General features: G+C 41.0%; 1 protein-coding gene across 1 annotated transcript; it reads left to right on the top strand.

The window, feature by feature from the left end:
• The first annotated feature begins 232 nt into the window (after positions 1–232).
• DMRT2 (doublesex and mab-3 related transcription factor 2) lies at positions 233–6,324 on the top strand. Its single transcript, XM_060237412.1, has 3 exons — positions 233–691; positions 2,013–2,115; positions 5,107–6,324. The coding sequence occupies exons 1-3, from the start codon at positions 233–235 to the stop codon at positions 6,153–6,155; spliced, it is 1,611 nt and encodes a 536-aa protein (XP_060093395.1). The 3' UTR covers positions 6,156–6,324.
• Positions 6,325–12,662: the final 6,338 nt, after the last annotated feature.

Genomic DNA, 12,662 nt, shown 5'->3' with positions numbered 1-12,662 from the left:
CTTCTCCCTCCCTCGCCGCGCTGGGAGAGCTGAGGCTGAGGCAGAGCCCCTCCTAGCGCGCCTGCCTGGCCGAGCCCCGCTTTCCCGCAACATAGGCAGGGCAGGGTAGGGCAGGGCAGCGGCGAGGGCGGCAGCGGCAAACAGCTCACGGCGGGTCGGGGCGGGCTGCCTGTCTCTTGTGCCTTGCAGTGAGCGCGCTGGAGGAGGAGGCGCGAGCCGCGCGGCGCGAGCCATGGCCGAGGGGCTGCAGGTGGGCCGCGCCGGGGACGCCTGGGAGATCGACGTGGAGAGCCTGGAGGAGCCCCAGCCCCGCCCGCCAACGTCCCCGCCGCGCCCCGGAGGCCAGGAAGACGAGGACGACGACGACGACGACGAGGAGGCAGCGGAGGACGGCAGCGAGGGCGCTGGGGCAGGCGAGGCCGGGCAGCAGAGGCCTCAGCCTCCGCAGCCGCTTTTGCGCGCCGAGCTTGGCGGCGAGGGCGGGCCGGCCGGGGAGCTGCTGCAGACGCGCAAGCTGAGCCGGACGCCCAAGTGCGCGCGCTGCCGCAACCACGGCGTGGTCTCGTGCCTGAAGGGCCACAAGCGCTTCTGCCGCTGGCGGGACTGCCAGTGCGCCAACTGCCTGCTGGTGGTGGAGAGGCAGCGCGTCATGGCCGCCCAGGTGGCGCTCCGCAGGCAGCAGGCCACCGAGGTGAGCAGCAGCAGGCGCCAGCCCCGCCCCCCCCACCCCAGGGTCATTTGGGAGACGCGGTTGGCTCCCGGGCCCCGACCTCCTGCCCCGTGGAAAGAAGAACCAAAGCGCAGCAGAATGCACCTGAAATGAGAGCCAGGCTCCTGATATAATATACTTCCAATCCACTTTCAGTGCACTTTCCAACTGTGAACTGGAAAAATCCAGTTGGAAAGTGCGCTGAAAGTGGGTTGAGGCTACATTATTTAGAGTGATCATAGCCTCAGTTATTTGGTCCACTCTAGGTGATAACAATCGTCTTACAAAGGCAGAGATGATGTGTGAAGGAGTGTTCGGATTTAAACGATTAATTTGGATCTGCTATCATTCACACCTGTCACTTAAACTGTATGTGAAAAACAGAAAGGCACTTTCAAATGGGCTTGTTTCACATTTCTGCCTGCCTGATGCCTTGCAGGAATGGCCCAGCAGGGCTGATTTGACAACCTTGATTTGAACACATTTACTAGGCACAAATCCCAATGTACTCAGAAGAGGATCCTGCTTTCCTAGTCAAATGCTGCCTTGCTTGGCTTCAAAACTGAATCCAGACAGAGACAAGTATTATGTAATTGCCATTTCTCCCACCTCCATTCCTTTTAAATTGCTTTTAGGATTTTTAAAAATCATGTTTCACCAGCTTCTTATTCCCCTGCACTGCTTCCCATACTTAAAAGGCATAAAGCCCATTATAACTTTATTCCTGTTAGAGGATTTCTCTACAGTGCAGTGTTTGACCAGAAAAGAAGCAGATACTCAGATATTTGCCTGCTAATGCTAGGAATAAATAATATACCACAGAAATGAACTGAACATTTTTGTAGAGTGCAAAATTCAGTATTGTATCTCCCATTGCTGCGGTCTGTTTCCTATTTCCTAACATTTAATCTAAACATAGTGGACACTTTCCTATAAAGATAAAACTTCAAAATTCTAATGATTTCAATGATAGCATATTTTAAATATATTCTGTTAATATGAATGGAACTTTAAATTGCTTAAATTTGGTTGGATCTTTTGTCCTTGTTAGGAACTTTCCCTTTCCAATATGCTTAGGATCACAACTCCACATCTAGACCCTAAACATTCTTTATTAGAATGAAGTCCAATTAAAGCCAGAATGGTTTATTTCCTAGTAATGCACTTAGGACTCAGATATGGGTTTGGACTAGGAAAGTGGATGCCTTTCTATTTTAAGAATATCAGAGCAGAAAATGAATGCATTAAATGAAGCAATGAATTGTGAAGCCACCTCTAACTTGTGAAATCTTTTATTTGCTAGGATAAGAAGGGGCTTACAGGGAAACAAGCTAACTTTGAACGCAAGACAGTGTACCAGAGGCATGTCCGAACACCCAGCTTGCTGGCCAAAAGCATTTTAGAAGGTAATACACTTGGATATGGACTCTTCCAGTTTCCAGGCATTTAAGCTTGATGATGATTTAATGAAGTGTCTGCCATTGGCACTTGCCTGCATTATTTTGAACCATGTATAAGGATATGCTTTAAAAATTATTACAAAATTTCATTCATGTAATTTCTCAGCACATACTTTAAATTGGTTGTAGTAGAAAATGCATTCCTGGTTCCAACTCCTTGATTTCTCTCTAACCTGGGTAACATCTGAAGGATGGTATCCATCATCCAACAGATCCTTTCTGCAAAATTTCGATCCCCGGCGGAAGCTGGGTTTTCAGGTAGCCGGCTTGAGGTTGACACAGCCTTCCATCCTTTCGAAGTCGGTAAAATGAGCACCCAGCTTGCTAGGGGGAAATGTAGATGACTAGGGAAGGCAATGGCAAACTACCCCGTAAAAAGTCTGCCGTGTAAACATTGTGAAAGCAATGTCACCCCAGAGTCGGAAATGACTGGTGCTTGCACAGGGGACCTTTCCTTTTCCACAGAAAGTATCAAAATCCACTAGGAATTTCACAAATACAGTGTTTCATGTTTTATTACTTAGTTAAGAAATATATTATGTTTCCAAGTTGGAACTTGCTTCTTTTTATCTGAAGACATAAAAAGCTGTTTAAAAAAAAAAAATTTAAAAAAAAAATTTAAAAAAAAAAAAAGCTGTTTAACATTCATATGAAAATAGTGGAATGATTGAAATTTATAATCCAAAATTAAAATCAGAATTGAGGAGAAAATATGGTAAAACTAGTGAAACTAGCAATTTTTAATTAACACCAAAAATAACTTGGTGAGCTAATCACCCACAAAACTGCCCTCTCTGCAAATGAATACAACAAAATAAATATGATTTTGACTTTAAAAGCATCTTGTTTTCATTAATTTTTTTTATCATTAACTAATTATGTTAAATAGATCCAAGTGGGCAGCCGTGTTGGTCTGAAGGAGTTGAACAAAGCAGGAGTCAAGTGTCACCCTTAAGACCAACAAAGTTTTATTCAGAATGTAAGCTTTTGCGTGCAAAAAGCACACTTCTTCATATGAGGGGATTAGGTACAGTGGACTGAAATACATGCATGCACTGTACCTGATCCCCTCATCTGAAGAAGTGTGCTTAAAGCTTACATTCTGAATAAAACTTTGTTGGTCTAAAAGGTGTACTTGACTCCTGCTTTGTTCAATTATGTTAAATGTTTATGACAACTCAATATAAAAGATGTTTTGTGGATGCTGAATAAAAAAAATGTGTTGATTCTATGAAGTAGAAAATCAGGGTGAAAAAAAATACCTTCTCCTTCTGTAGTCTCTTTTACATTTGCTTAAAATTTAAAATTAACCAGAAATACTTTCAGACTGACTTTTCTTATCAATGAAAGTGAAAACCAATTTCCTATTACAGACTAATGACAAAGTAATTTGATTTTTAAATGTATCAGGGTGGTCAAGTTAGGTGTAAATTTTAGAATGCAATCTATGCACAATTTTGGGTAATCCAATCAGTGGGATTTGTTTCTGAGTTTTCATACCTTCATAGATTTGGATTATGAAGATCTAGATCATAGGTGCAATTGCCTTATGTCTAAACATCAACAGGAGATGTTTTATTATCAGCAAAACTGATCTAGCTTTTTATGTATGAAATAGAAAAGTTTCCATGACCAATTAGGCACCTTAGTCATGTAAAATTGAAATAATTACAATAAACGAACAATTTACAGAGCAATTTATTTTAATTATTGGTAATGACAGTCTGCAAACACAGACAATCCTGCATTTCCTTAAAAACCAGATATATTGAAGAGTAATGCAAACTGACAAGGAACACCCTCCTTCCACCTCCCCCCCCCAAACCCCCCTCCCTTGGCTTGGCCAGTTCCTGTCCCTAAATCAAAGCTTGAGATACAGAAACCGGCAAGTGAAACCTTGTCATGGTATAGAGATAAGTACTATTACCTACTAATGGTTTACAAATGAAGCAGCAGTGAGCAGATAGACCTTTTCTAGTATACCAAAATAGTCTGAAAGTTATATTCTAACTTTTCTAGTATTGCAGTCCCACGTTTTCTGAATAGTCATTGTGATTAGTTACCAAACCACTTAAAAGAGGCTAAGCAAGCAAAAATGATGACTAAGTCTGGAAATGATATACATTCCCCACATTCCTTTCTCTCATTTGCTTCATTCTGTCTTTCTGTTTGTCTTTTTGTTATCTCTGTGATCATAGTGATTCATGTTTAGAGACCAGAAACATATGAGCTGCAGGCATAGTTAGCTTTGCTGGTGATATTCTGCATTGTTCAAAGAAACAGAAGCTGTATTGCAAAACATCCTATTTATGGGTTTCTTATGGGATAAATATAGGAGCCCTGTGGTGCAGAGTGGTAAGCTGCAGTACTGCTGGGGAAGGCAATGGCAAACCACCTCATAACAAAAATGTCACTCCATGGGTCAGTAATGACTCAGTGCTTGCACAGAGGGCAACCTTTACCTTTTATGGGATAAATAGTTGGGCAGGACATTACAAAAGATAATAGTCAGGAGTGGATACAATAGTAGCACACATTACTTGATCTTAACAGTTTCTTTATATTGCATCTATGATCAGGAGGAAATCTTTTGCACTTTCTCCTGTGATGAGATGTGTGAAATCCAGCTTCAAAGACAAGTCATTCTTCTTACTATGAATGAGGGTTGTCTTGAATGTTACTGAGGAACCATGGTAAGAAGAACAAGTCACTTTTGCAGACTCTCATTCCAATATTCCGTGATGTCTGAAGCCACGCCTTTCATAAAGGTCATAAAACACTTCTGCATGCTTTATAACATAAGTAACAATGACTTCATTGAGAATGAAGGCACCCCTTGCAGCAAATACAAAGTGGCTCTTTTAGCATTTTGCTACTTCCTTTATAGCACAGGGTTTGTATACAAATGACCAATTCTATTTTGGACTTTCCTCCCAGGTTATCGTCCCATTGCAGCAGATCCCTATCTTGGAGGGAATTCACCCTTGCCACCTCCTGTGAGTGACAGGATGAGAAAAAGACGGGCTTTTGCTGACAAAGAACTGGAGAATATCATGCTTGAAAGGGAGTATAAAGAAAGGGAAATGATGGAAGCTACCCAAGCTGCTGCCTTTTTTCTGCCAAACCGTATGGGGCATGGGTCTGAATATAACTCTTATAAAACTGCCTTTAGCCCTAATCAGATTGAAGCTTCCAATAAGGAGTTTTGCAACTTCTTACCAACTTGCCTGGATCTAACAATGCAGTATTCAGGTTCAGGGAACATGGAACTGATTTCATCAAATGTGAGTGTAGCTACTACCTACAGGCAGTACCCTATACCCTCTAGGCTTCTGGTATGGCCAAAGTGTGGTTCCCTGAATGATGCCCTTCTCTATCAACAGTGCCTTCTAAATGCTACCACAGTCCAAGCCCTCAAACCTGGGGCAGTCTGGGATTCCAAGGCTTCACAAGGTCAGGACTGTCCAAACTCCGAGCATGACATAATGTCACCAAAGACTGAAAACTCATTCCTGCTTCCTCATATGCGAGAAACTCAGTCATCTCAAAATGAACTCCAGCAGATCCCTCAGGAGAATCGTGAGAGATCAGCCTTTTCACCTCCTATGAGGACTTTTTCACACATCCCTGAAAAAGATTCTCTGGCTACTCATGAACATTCTCTCAGGAAGATCAACAAAGAAAGTATCAAGCCGTATCTGCCACCACCGCTGAAGTATAGCCCATTCCATTCCTTATTCCAGCAGGCGTTACACAACAAATCGGGGCCTGAATTGAAAACAACATTTGATGAGGCATCCAAAAAGCACAGAGAATATACCATCAAAGAAAACCAAAAATATAAATTCACCATAGACAGATATGCTAAAGACTTTTTGGGGACCAAACAAGTTCTAACAAAACTGTCAGCAAATGAGCCCCTGTCATTTTCAGTTGAATCCATTCTCAAACGACCTTCTTCAATGGTCACCAATGTTACACAATAGCAGAATCTTTAGATGACCCATATTAGTGTATTTGCACTTAAGGATTTAATCCTAAGCATATTTAGCAGGAACTAAATCCATTTTGATTCAGTGGAAATTACTTTTAAGTAAACATATTTACAATTGGTATGCATATAGTTTTATGCTGCAGTCCAAAATTTTCATGGAAGGAAGCTTCATTTATTTTGTTGGGATTCATTTTTGAGTAGAGTGGTTTAGGATTGCCACTAAAGCTGTCAGCAGGTCTGGAAAACAATTGGATATGATTTGCTAGGTGATGTTATTTACCTCCATGCCATGAAAAACTTCAGCTGACCATTTCTAAATATCAGGCATATAATACAAGATAGCCTGTTGGCAATCCTACTGAGGACTGTTTTACTAACCTCAGATGAGCTCTGTAGGGCAGATACCCTTTCTTCAATGATTTGTAGATTAGTTCTCATAGTTGTCATCCTTACCATGTATTATTTGTAAAGACACCTACAATATACTTGGTACTGTACAGAAATAAAAAAACACGTTTCAGCCTGCAGACTTGAGGCAAAAGAAGAAGGGACTTAAGGAGGAAAGATGATTTCCATGTTCTTTATAAAGCTGATATTCTTTTCCTTATCTCACCAAAATTTTGTGTAAAGGAGTTTGGGGTGTAAATGTTTGTATTGAAGTGTACATAAATATGCATGTTTTTGTTATGAAAATAAATATATTTAAAATTTTTGGAACTAAAACTGACTTGACCATCTGTAATTTTCTTAATTTTATGTCTACTTATAGCATCTATCCTATGAATTGTAACAAAAGTAGATTATCACTGTTGTCTTATGTATAAGTCCTGTGTATAATGTTCACCTCTTCTGAGTAAGAATTATTTGGTCACAATTTGGAACAGGGGAGAGTCTTAGCCCATTGAAATAAATGGGCTCAAGAGCACTTAAATATGTTATATTGCAGTTTCTGTGCATACTTTCACATTTATTTATATCACCATTCAGTGTACACGTCTCTTTCTGAAACATGCATAACAGATTCCAAGTCTTTGTATGTTTTTCTCACATGTTGTCTTCTGTACTTGATCGCTTGGAAAAGTCTAGCTTTTTACAAACTAGCCATAGAATGCCTTCTAGCATGCCATTCTCAAGCTTAGTATAGAAGCTGAGAGTAGTATAAGGGGAAATTTCAAGATATGCATGCTGGAGAACTGTTGTCTTACATATCTTACATTAGGGAGGGACTGTGGCTCAGTGGTAGAGCATCTGCTTGCAGAAGGTCCCAGGTTCAATCCCTGGCATCTCCAAAAAAGGGTCCAGGCAAATAGGTGTGAAAAACCTCAGCTTGAGACCCTGGAGAGCCGCTGCCAGTCTGAGAAGACAATACTGACTTTGATGGACCAAAAGGTCTGATTCAGTATAAGACAGCTTCATATATTCATATATTCATCTTATGATAATATTTTAATGCATTCCAACAATGCAATAGCAGCACTATCAGTCTCATCTTCCCTCTCCCTGAAAAGAGTGAGCAAGCTGTGTAACATTTTGTTGGCTTCCCCACACCCCTGCTTGTGTCTCCAGTTTTTAGATAAGTGTTTTCTTTGTGATTAAGGCTGGTCTCAGCCAAGATAAGAGCAAAGGATAGCACTTTGCAGAACTCTGTTGGAATGATTATAAAGTGGGATCAATTTATACATAACAGTTTTTGGCATGAAAAATCTATTATATCTAGCGAGGAGACATTTTATATGAGTCTTCCTGTAGATCTGTGTTTCCTGTGTCAAGCTGACACATCTTTGTCCCATGCTATTACCACTCCATGTGTTTCTGTTCTTTACTGGAATGGATTGGGCTTTCTTTATTGACTTCTTGGTTAGTACAGCTGGTCACAACACTCGCTTCAAAATAAATCAGAATAATCAGCAGCTTGTATTATTATTCCTGCAGGTAGGTACATGGCTTTTTTTTTTTTTTTAGCAGGAACGCAGTTCCGGCTGGCTTGGTGTCAGGGGTGTGGCCTATGCAAACAAGTTCCTGCAAGGCTTTCTCTACCAAAAAAGTCCTTGATAGGTCCATTCATTTTGAGAGCATTAGAAGTGTGTAAGTCTGTTTAGGATGACATAAGGCCACTGAGTAAGTCCATAGAAGGGATACTACTATGGTAATGAAAACAAATGTAATAAAATGACATGGAAATGGCTCTAATTTTTTTTTAAAAACCCAGAGCCCTAAAAGTCCAGTATTACACTGCAGAAAATTATCCCAAATTAAATTCCAAGAAAATCTGAATGCTGACCTAGAATATGCTAATAAATTGCATGTTTATGCTCCATGTTTTGATCACATCTGTGTTAGATTACCATAATGCACTCTGTGTTAGATTACTGTAATGCACCTTTGAGAATCTTCCTGAAATTTCAGTTGAGTATGGTGGCCAGGCTGCTAACTGGGACTGGCCAGAGAGATCATATCACCATTGTGCTGAAAGATCTTTACTGGTTACCCATCTGTATCCTGGCACAATTCTAAGGCTTGAAATGGTTTGAGGCCAGGGTACCTGAAAGATCGCAGTTTCCTCTTTTACTGTCCAGCCCACCTGTTAAGATCTAAGTCCCACACCCTCTTCTGTAGGCCCACCTTCAGCAGTGTGGTGGGTGCTGACTAGAGGCAGAACATTTTTGGTAGTGGTACCTTATCTTTTCCTTGAGACTTGCCTGGCACATATTTTCCTGTCTTTCAGGACCATGCCATTTTTTTTAAACCCAGCTATTTTATAGGCAGTTCTATGCAGGGCCGGCCCTAGACAAAATCACAGATTATTTAGACTAACTATGCAGGGAAAATATGAAAATCAGCACAATGTATCTAAATGAGGTGGGGTTTTTTTTTTGCTAGTATTCAATTTCATGATGATTCTGCACTCATGGTCCATGGTGGGCTTCCGTTTTGGGGCGGAGCAAGCTGGTTTCGTACCAGTTGCTCCATGCTGGCATTTTGTGTGAGGCAAACCCATGATTTGCCCCGCCGCAGTGTAAACCCGTTTTTTCAAGTTTACACTGCGGTGGGGCAAATCGCGGGTTTGCCCTGCGCAAAATGCCAGCATGGAGCAACTGGTACGAAATCGCCAGCTTGCTCTGCCCATAATGGAAGCCCGCCCTGGATCAACGTGAGTGCAGAATCACCCTCAGTGTGCATATCCAATCACACACACACAAAAAGAATCTGCCATAACTCAGGCTAGCTGATCGGCCTTTGGAATGCATTGGAATGTTCATGGCAGCAATAAAGTTGCTCACTTGTCTAGCCACTTTTCAATGACATTTGCATTCATCTCACAACATGAGTCTTAACATTTGCGCTTATGAACAGTAACACTGAAAGCATTAGGGCCATATTCCTTCTACAGAGATTCCCTCAAGTCAGTCAGTCAGTCAGTCAGTCAGTCAGTCACTCACTCACTCACTCACTCACTCACTCTCTCTCCCCCCTCCCCCAGCTTCCAAAAGCAAATGCACTTCTGAATCAATTATTTCATTTCAAATTGTTCTCCCCTTCCCTTGAAAAACAGTGACTGAAAGTGAAATGATAGTCCTGATTTCTAACCAGCATGATGACCCTAAAGAGAGAGATGGACCAGGGCTTCTTCACGTTAATACATGAGCTGTCCCAAGCAAGTCAGGACTTGGCCTTCTGACTTGTTTTTGTCATTGATTTATTGCTTCAGGTTTTCAGAAGATACTCCCTTGATACATACATACCATGGGTGTCCAAAATTTCTATGCAAAACATATGTTGCAAACATCATGCAGGGCGGTGTCATTCAAATGATAATCTTTTGGAGATGCTTTGTGTACAAGTTCGACGTTCCAAATGGAGAATGGGCAAGGCATTGCACTTAGGCTGTCTGGTAACATGATGGAAATGAACTCTCCCAGCATGCAGATGTTGCTTTTAAAAGGGGCAAAACTTTCTCAAGTCTATATTGTCAAAATTAATGAATCATCTAAAGTAGATAGATCAGTTATTTATTTCTAGGAATCCTTATGTATCTCTGTCAATATTTCTCTCTTGTGAGTTTGATGCAGAGTTGCCAGGTCTGACTCAGGAAATATCTGAGGACTTTGAGGGTGGAGTCAGGAACAAGGTTGTGAGAAGCACAATTGAACTCCAAAGTTGCTAATCACATTTAAAGGGACCACCACTCCTTTTAAATGCTTTCCCTTCATTGGAAATAATGGAGGATGGGGGCACTTTATATTGGGGCTCATGGAATTGGACTCCCTGATCCAATCTTTTTGAAACTTGGGGGTGTTTTTCAGAGAGGCACCAGATACTATGATGAAAATTTGGTGCCTCTATTTCAAAAACAGCTCCCCCAGAGTCCTGGATACCCACAGATCAATTCTCCATTATACTAGAATGCCCAGCAGACATCCCCCCCTCACTTTCTGATAACCCTGAAGCAGGGGGAAGGCCTCCAAACTGGGGGATCCCCTGCCCCCAACTGGGAATCAGAATAATTAAAGGGACCACGCTGGACACAGAAAAATACTAAACCTCACTGTGAAATGTGCCGCTAACAGCTATGTGTACTAATACTGCTTACAAATACATAATAAATACTTCAGTAGTCATATGAACATTCAATATATTTGCATGTGTTTTAATTTTTTTTTATCAAAAATACATATTTTCCCAAAAATCCACCATGTATCACTAGCATATAAGCAATATTTCCAACAACAAAAATACAGATTGGAAGTTGAACAATGACCCAAATATCTATATTTCAATAAATGACCCTATGGAGAGTCAAAAATTACTCAGTTAATTTCATAAACCACTGTCCTTTTTCAAGGGTCCAAATGTATTCAGCTCTTCTGGTCTGCAACTTCAGTAAAACTTCCTATTTTCTTAAGGTCTGCCAATAGACTGAAGCATCTCATGTGTATTTGCTCACCAAGGAAACACAAAACATTTAACTTCTAACATATGTAGAAACTAGAATGCTTATGCCAAATTTCTCTTCTCTCAATTGAATATTGTGTTCCATTATTCAACTGAACCAACCGTGCACCGGAGGAGTCAATTATGAGTGATTCTGAGTCATACTATCTTCTTTAGAGACTCTTTACCCTATTCAGGATGGCTGGTTTACTGACAGATTTGGACTTTACCTGTTGAACTATCTACCTGTATTTAGAATACGTGATAGTGAATATTTGGACTTTACTTGTTGAACTACCCACCTGTATTTAACATATGTGATAGTGGACTTGGGTTTTACCTGTTGAACTACCTACCTGTATTTAACCCATGCGATAGTAAAAATCTGGTATAATTTTTATACAATTGTTTTCCATGGTTTTCTCCTGTTGCTGGTACCTAATATACCATGGAGCTCTTTGTATTTTTACTTGAAACTAGGCCAGCAGGAACAGGTGATCTCCACATTAAGCAAGTATTTGCTGCTTTCCGCTATCTGCTAGGATGCACAAAAACCTTAAGAATAGGCTTGCTTTTATTTTTGCCCAACTGAATGGCAAGATGGAATAGTCAGTCTGCTTCATGGAAGAAGAAGATATTGGGTTTATATCCTGCCCTCCACTCCGAAGAGACTCAGAGCGGCTCACAATCTCCTTTACCTCCCTCCCTCACAACAGACACCCTGCGAGGTGGGTGGGGCTGGAGAGGGCTCTCACAGCAGCTGCCCTTTCAAGGACAACCTCTGCCAGAGCTATGGCTGACCCAAGGCCATGCTAACAGGTGCAAGTGGAGGAGTGGGGAATCAAACCTGGTTCTCCCAGATAAGAGTCCGCACACTTAACCACTACACCAAACTTTTCTCTGGAAAGTATGAAACTCTTGACACAGATTCCCATTTTGCTGTTTTTCCAAGTCATAAATGTCATAAAAATTAGTCATTTCTCTCTCCTTAGTATTTTATACATGGCTTCTGTAGTTTCCTTGCTGCTGCTGTGGCTGCCAATATAGTGCAACAGTAATGGAGAGAATCCATATGGTATATTTCCCTATAGTTCACTTTCCCCATTTCCCAGAGCCAGTAGTGCTTTTTTAGTTTTTTTAAAAAAATCAACTGAATTCCATTAGATCATTATAACAATACAACAATATGTGTATCAGGTTACCTAAATTCCCCACTTTTATTAAGTCCTTTTTGTTAAGGAAATATGCCTTTCCCCTAAAATCTCTGCAACAAAAGGGGCCAGAGACTTTGTTATTCTTTTTTTTTTGTTTAAATTAAAGTTGGGAATTCTGAGAATATGATATATGGACTGTTATAGGGCTATAATGATATTCAGTTGCTAATTTGAAAAACAAACACAGTGTTTCATGAAGAGGGGAAGAAATGGCTGTTTTGGGGACAGGGAAAGGGAAATTGGCTGGTGTGTTGGTTGGGCTGGGAAAATCCAAACTTTCCCACCCACATCCAGGCTTTGCAGTGATTTCCCTCCAAACTTTGCAGAAAACCGGATTTGGGAAAGATCATAGA

The sequence above is a fragment of the Heteronotia binoei genome, chromosome 4, assembly GCF_032191835.1.
Source record: "Heteronotia binoei isolate CCM8104 ecotype False Entrance Well chromosome 4, APGP_CSIRO_Hbin_v1, whole genome shotgun sequence".
NCBI classification, from domain to species: Eukaryota; Metazoa; Chordata; class Lepidosauria; order Squamata; family Gekkonidae; genus Heteronotia; species Heteronotia binoei.
The sequence above is the reverse complement of the archived record's forward strand: the minus strand, read 5'-3'. Positions and strand labels throughout refer to the sequence as shown.

What these genes read in the sequence shown, in the direction of transcription:
- DMRT2 (XM_060237412.1), top strand. Translation starts at nt 233, where the DNA reads ATGGCCGAGGGGCTGCAGGTGGGCCGCGCCGGGGACGCCTGGGAGATC. An exon ending in GCAGGCAGCAGGCCACCGAG is followed by an intron (nt 692 to 2,012) that starts GTGAGCAGCAGC and finishes TTTATTTGCTAG; the next exon opens with GATAAGAAGGGGCTTACAGG. An exon ending in GGCCAAAAGCATTTTAGAAG is followed by an intron (nt 2,116 to 5,106) that starts GTAATACACTTG and finishes CTTTCCTCCCAG; the next exon opens with GTTATCGTCCCATTGCAGCA.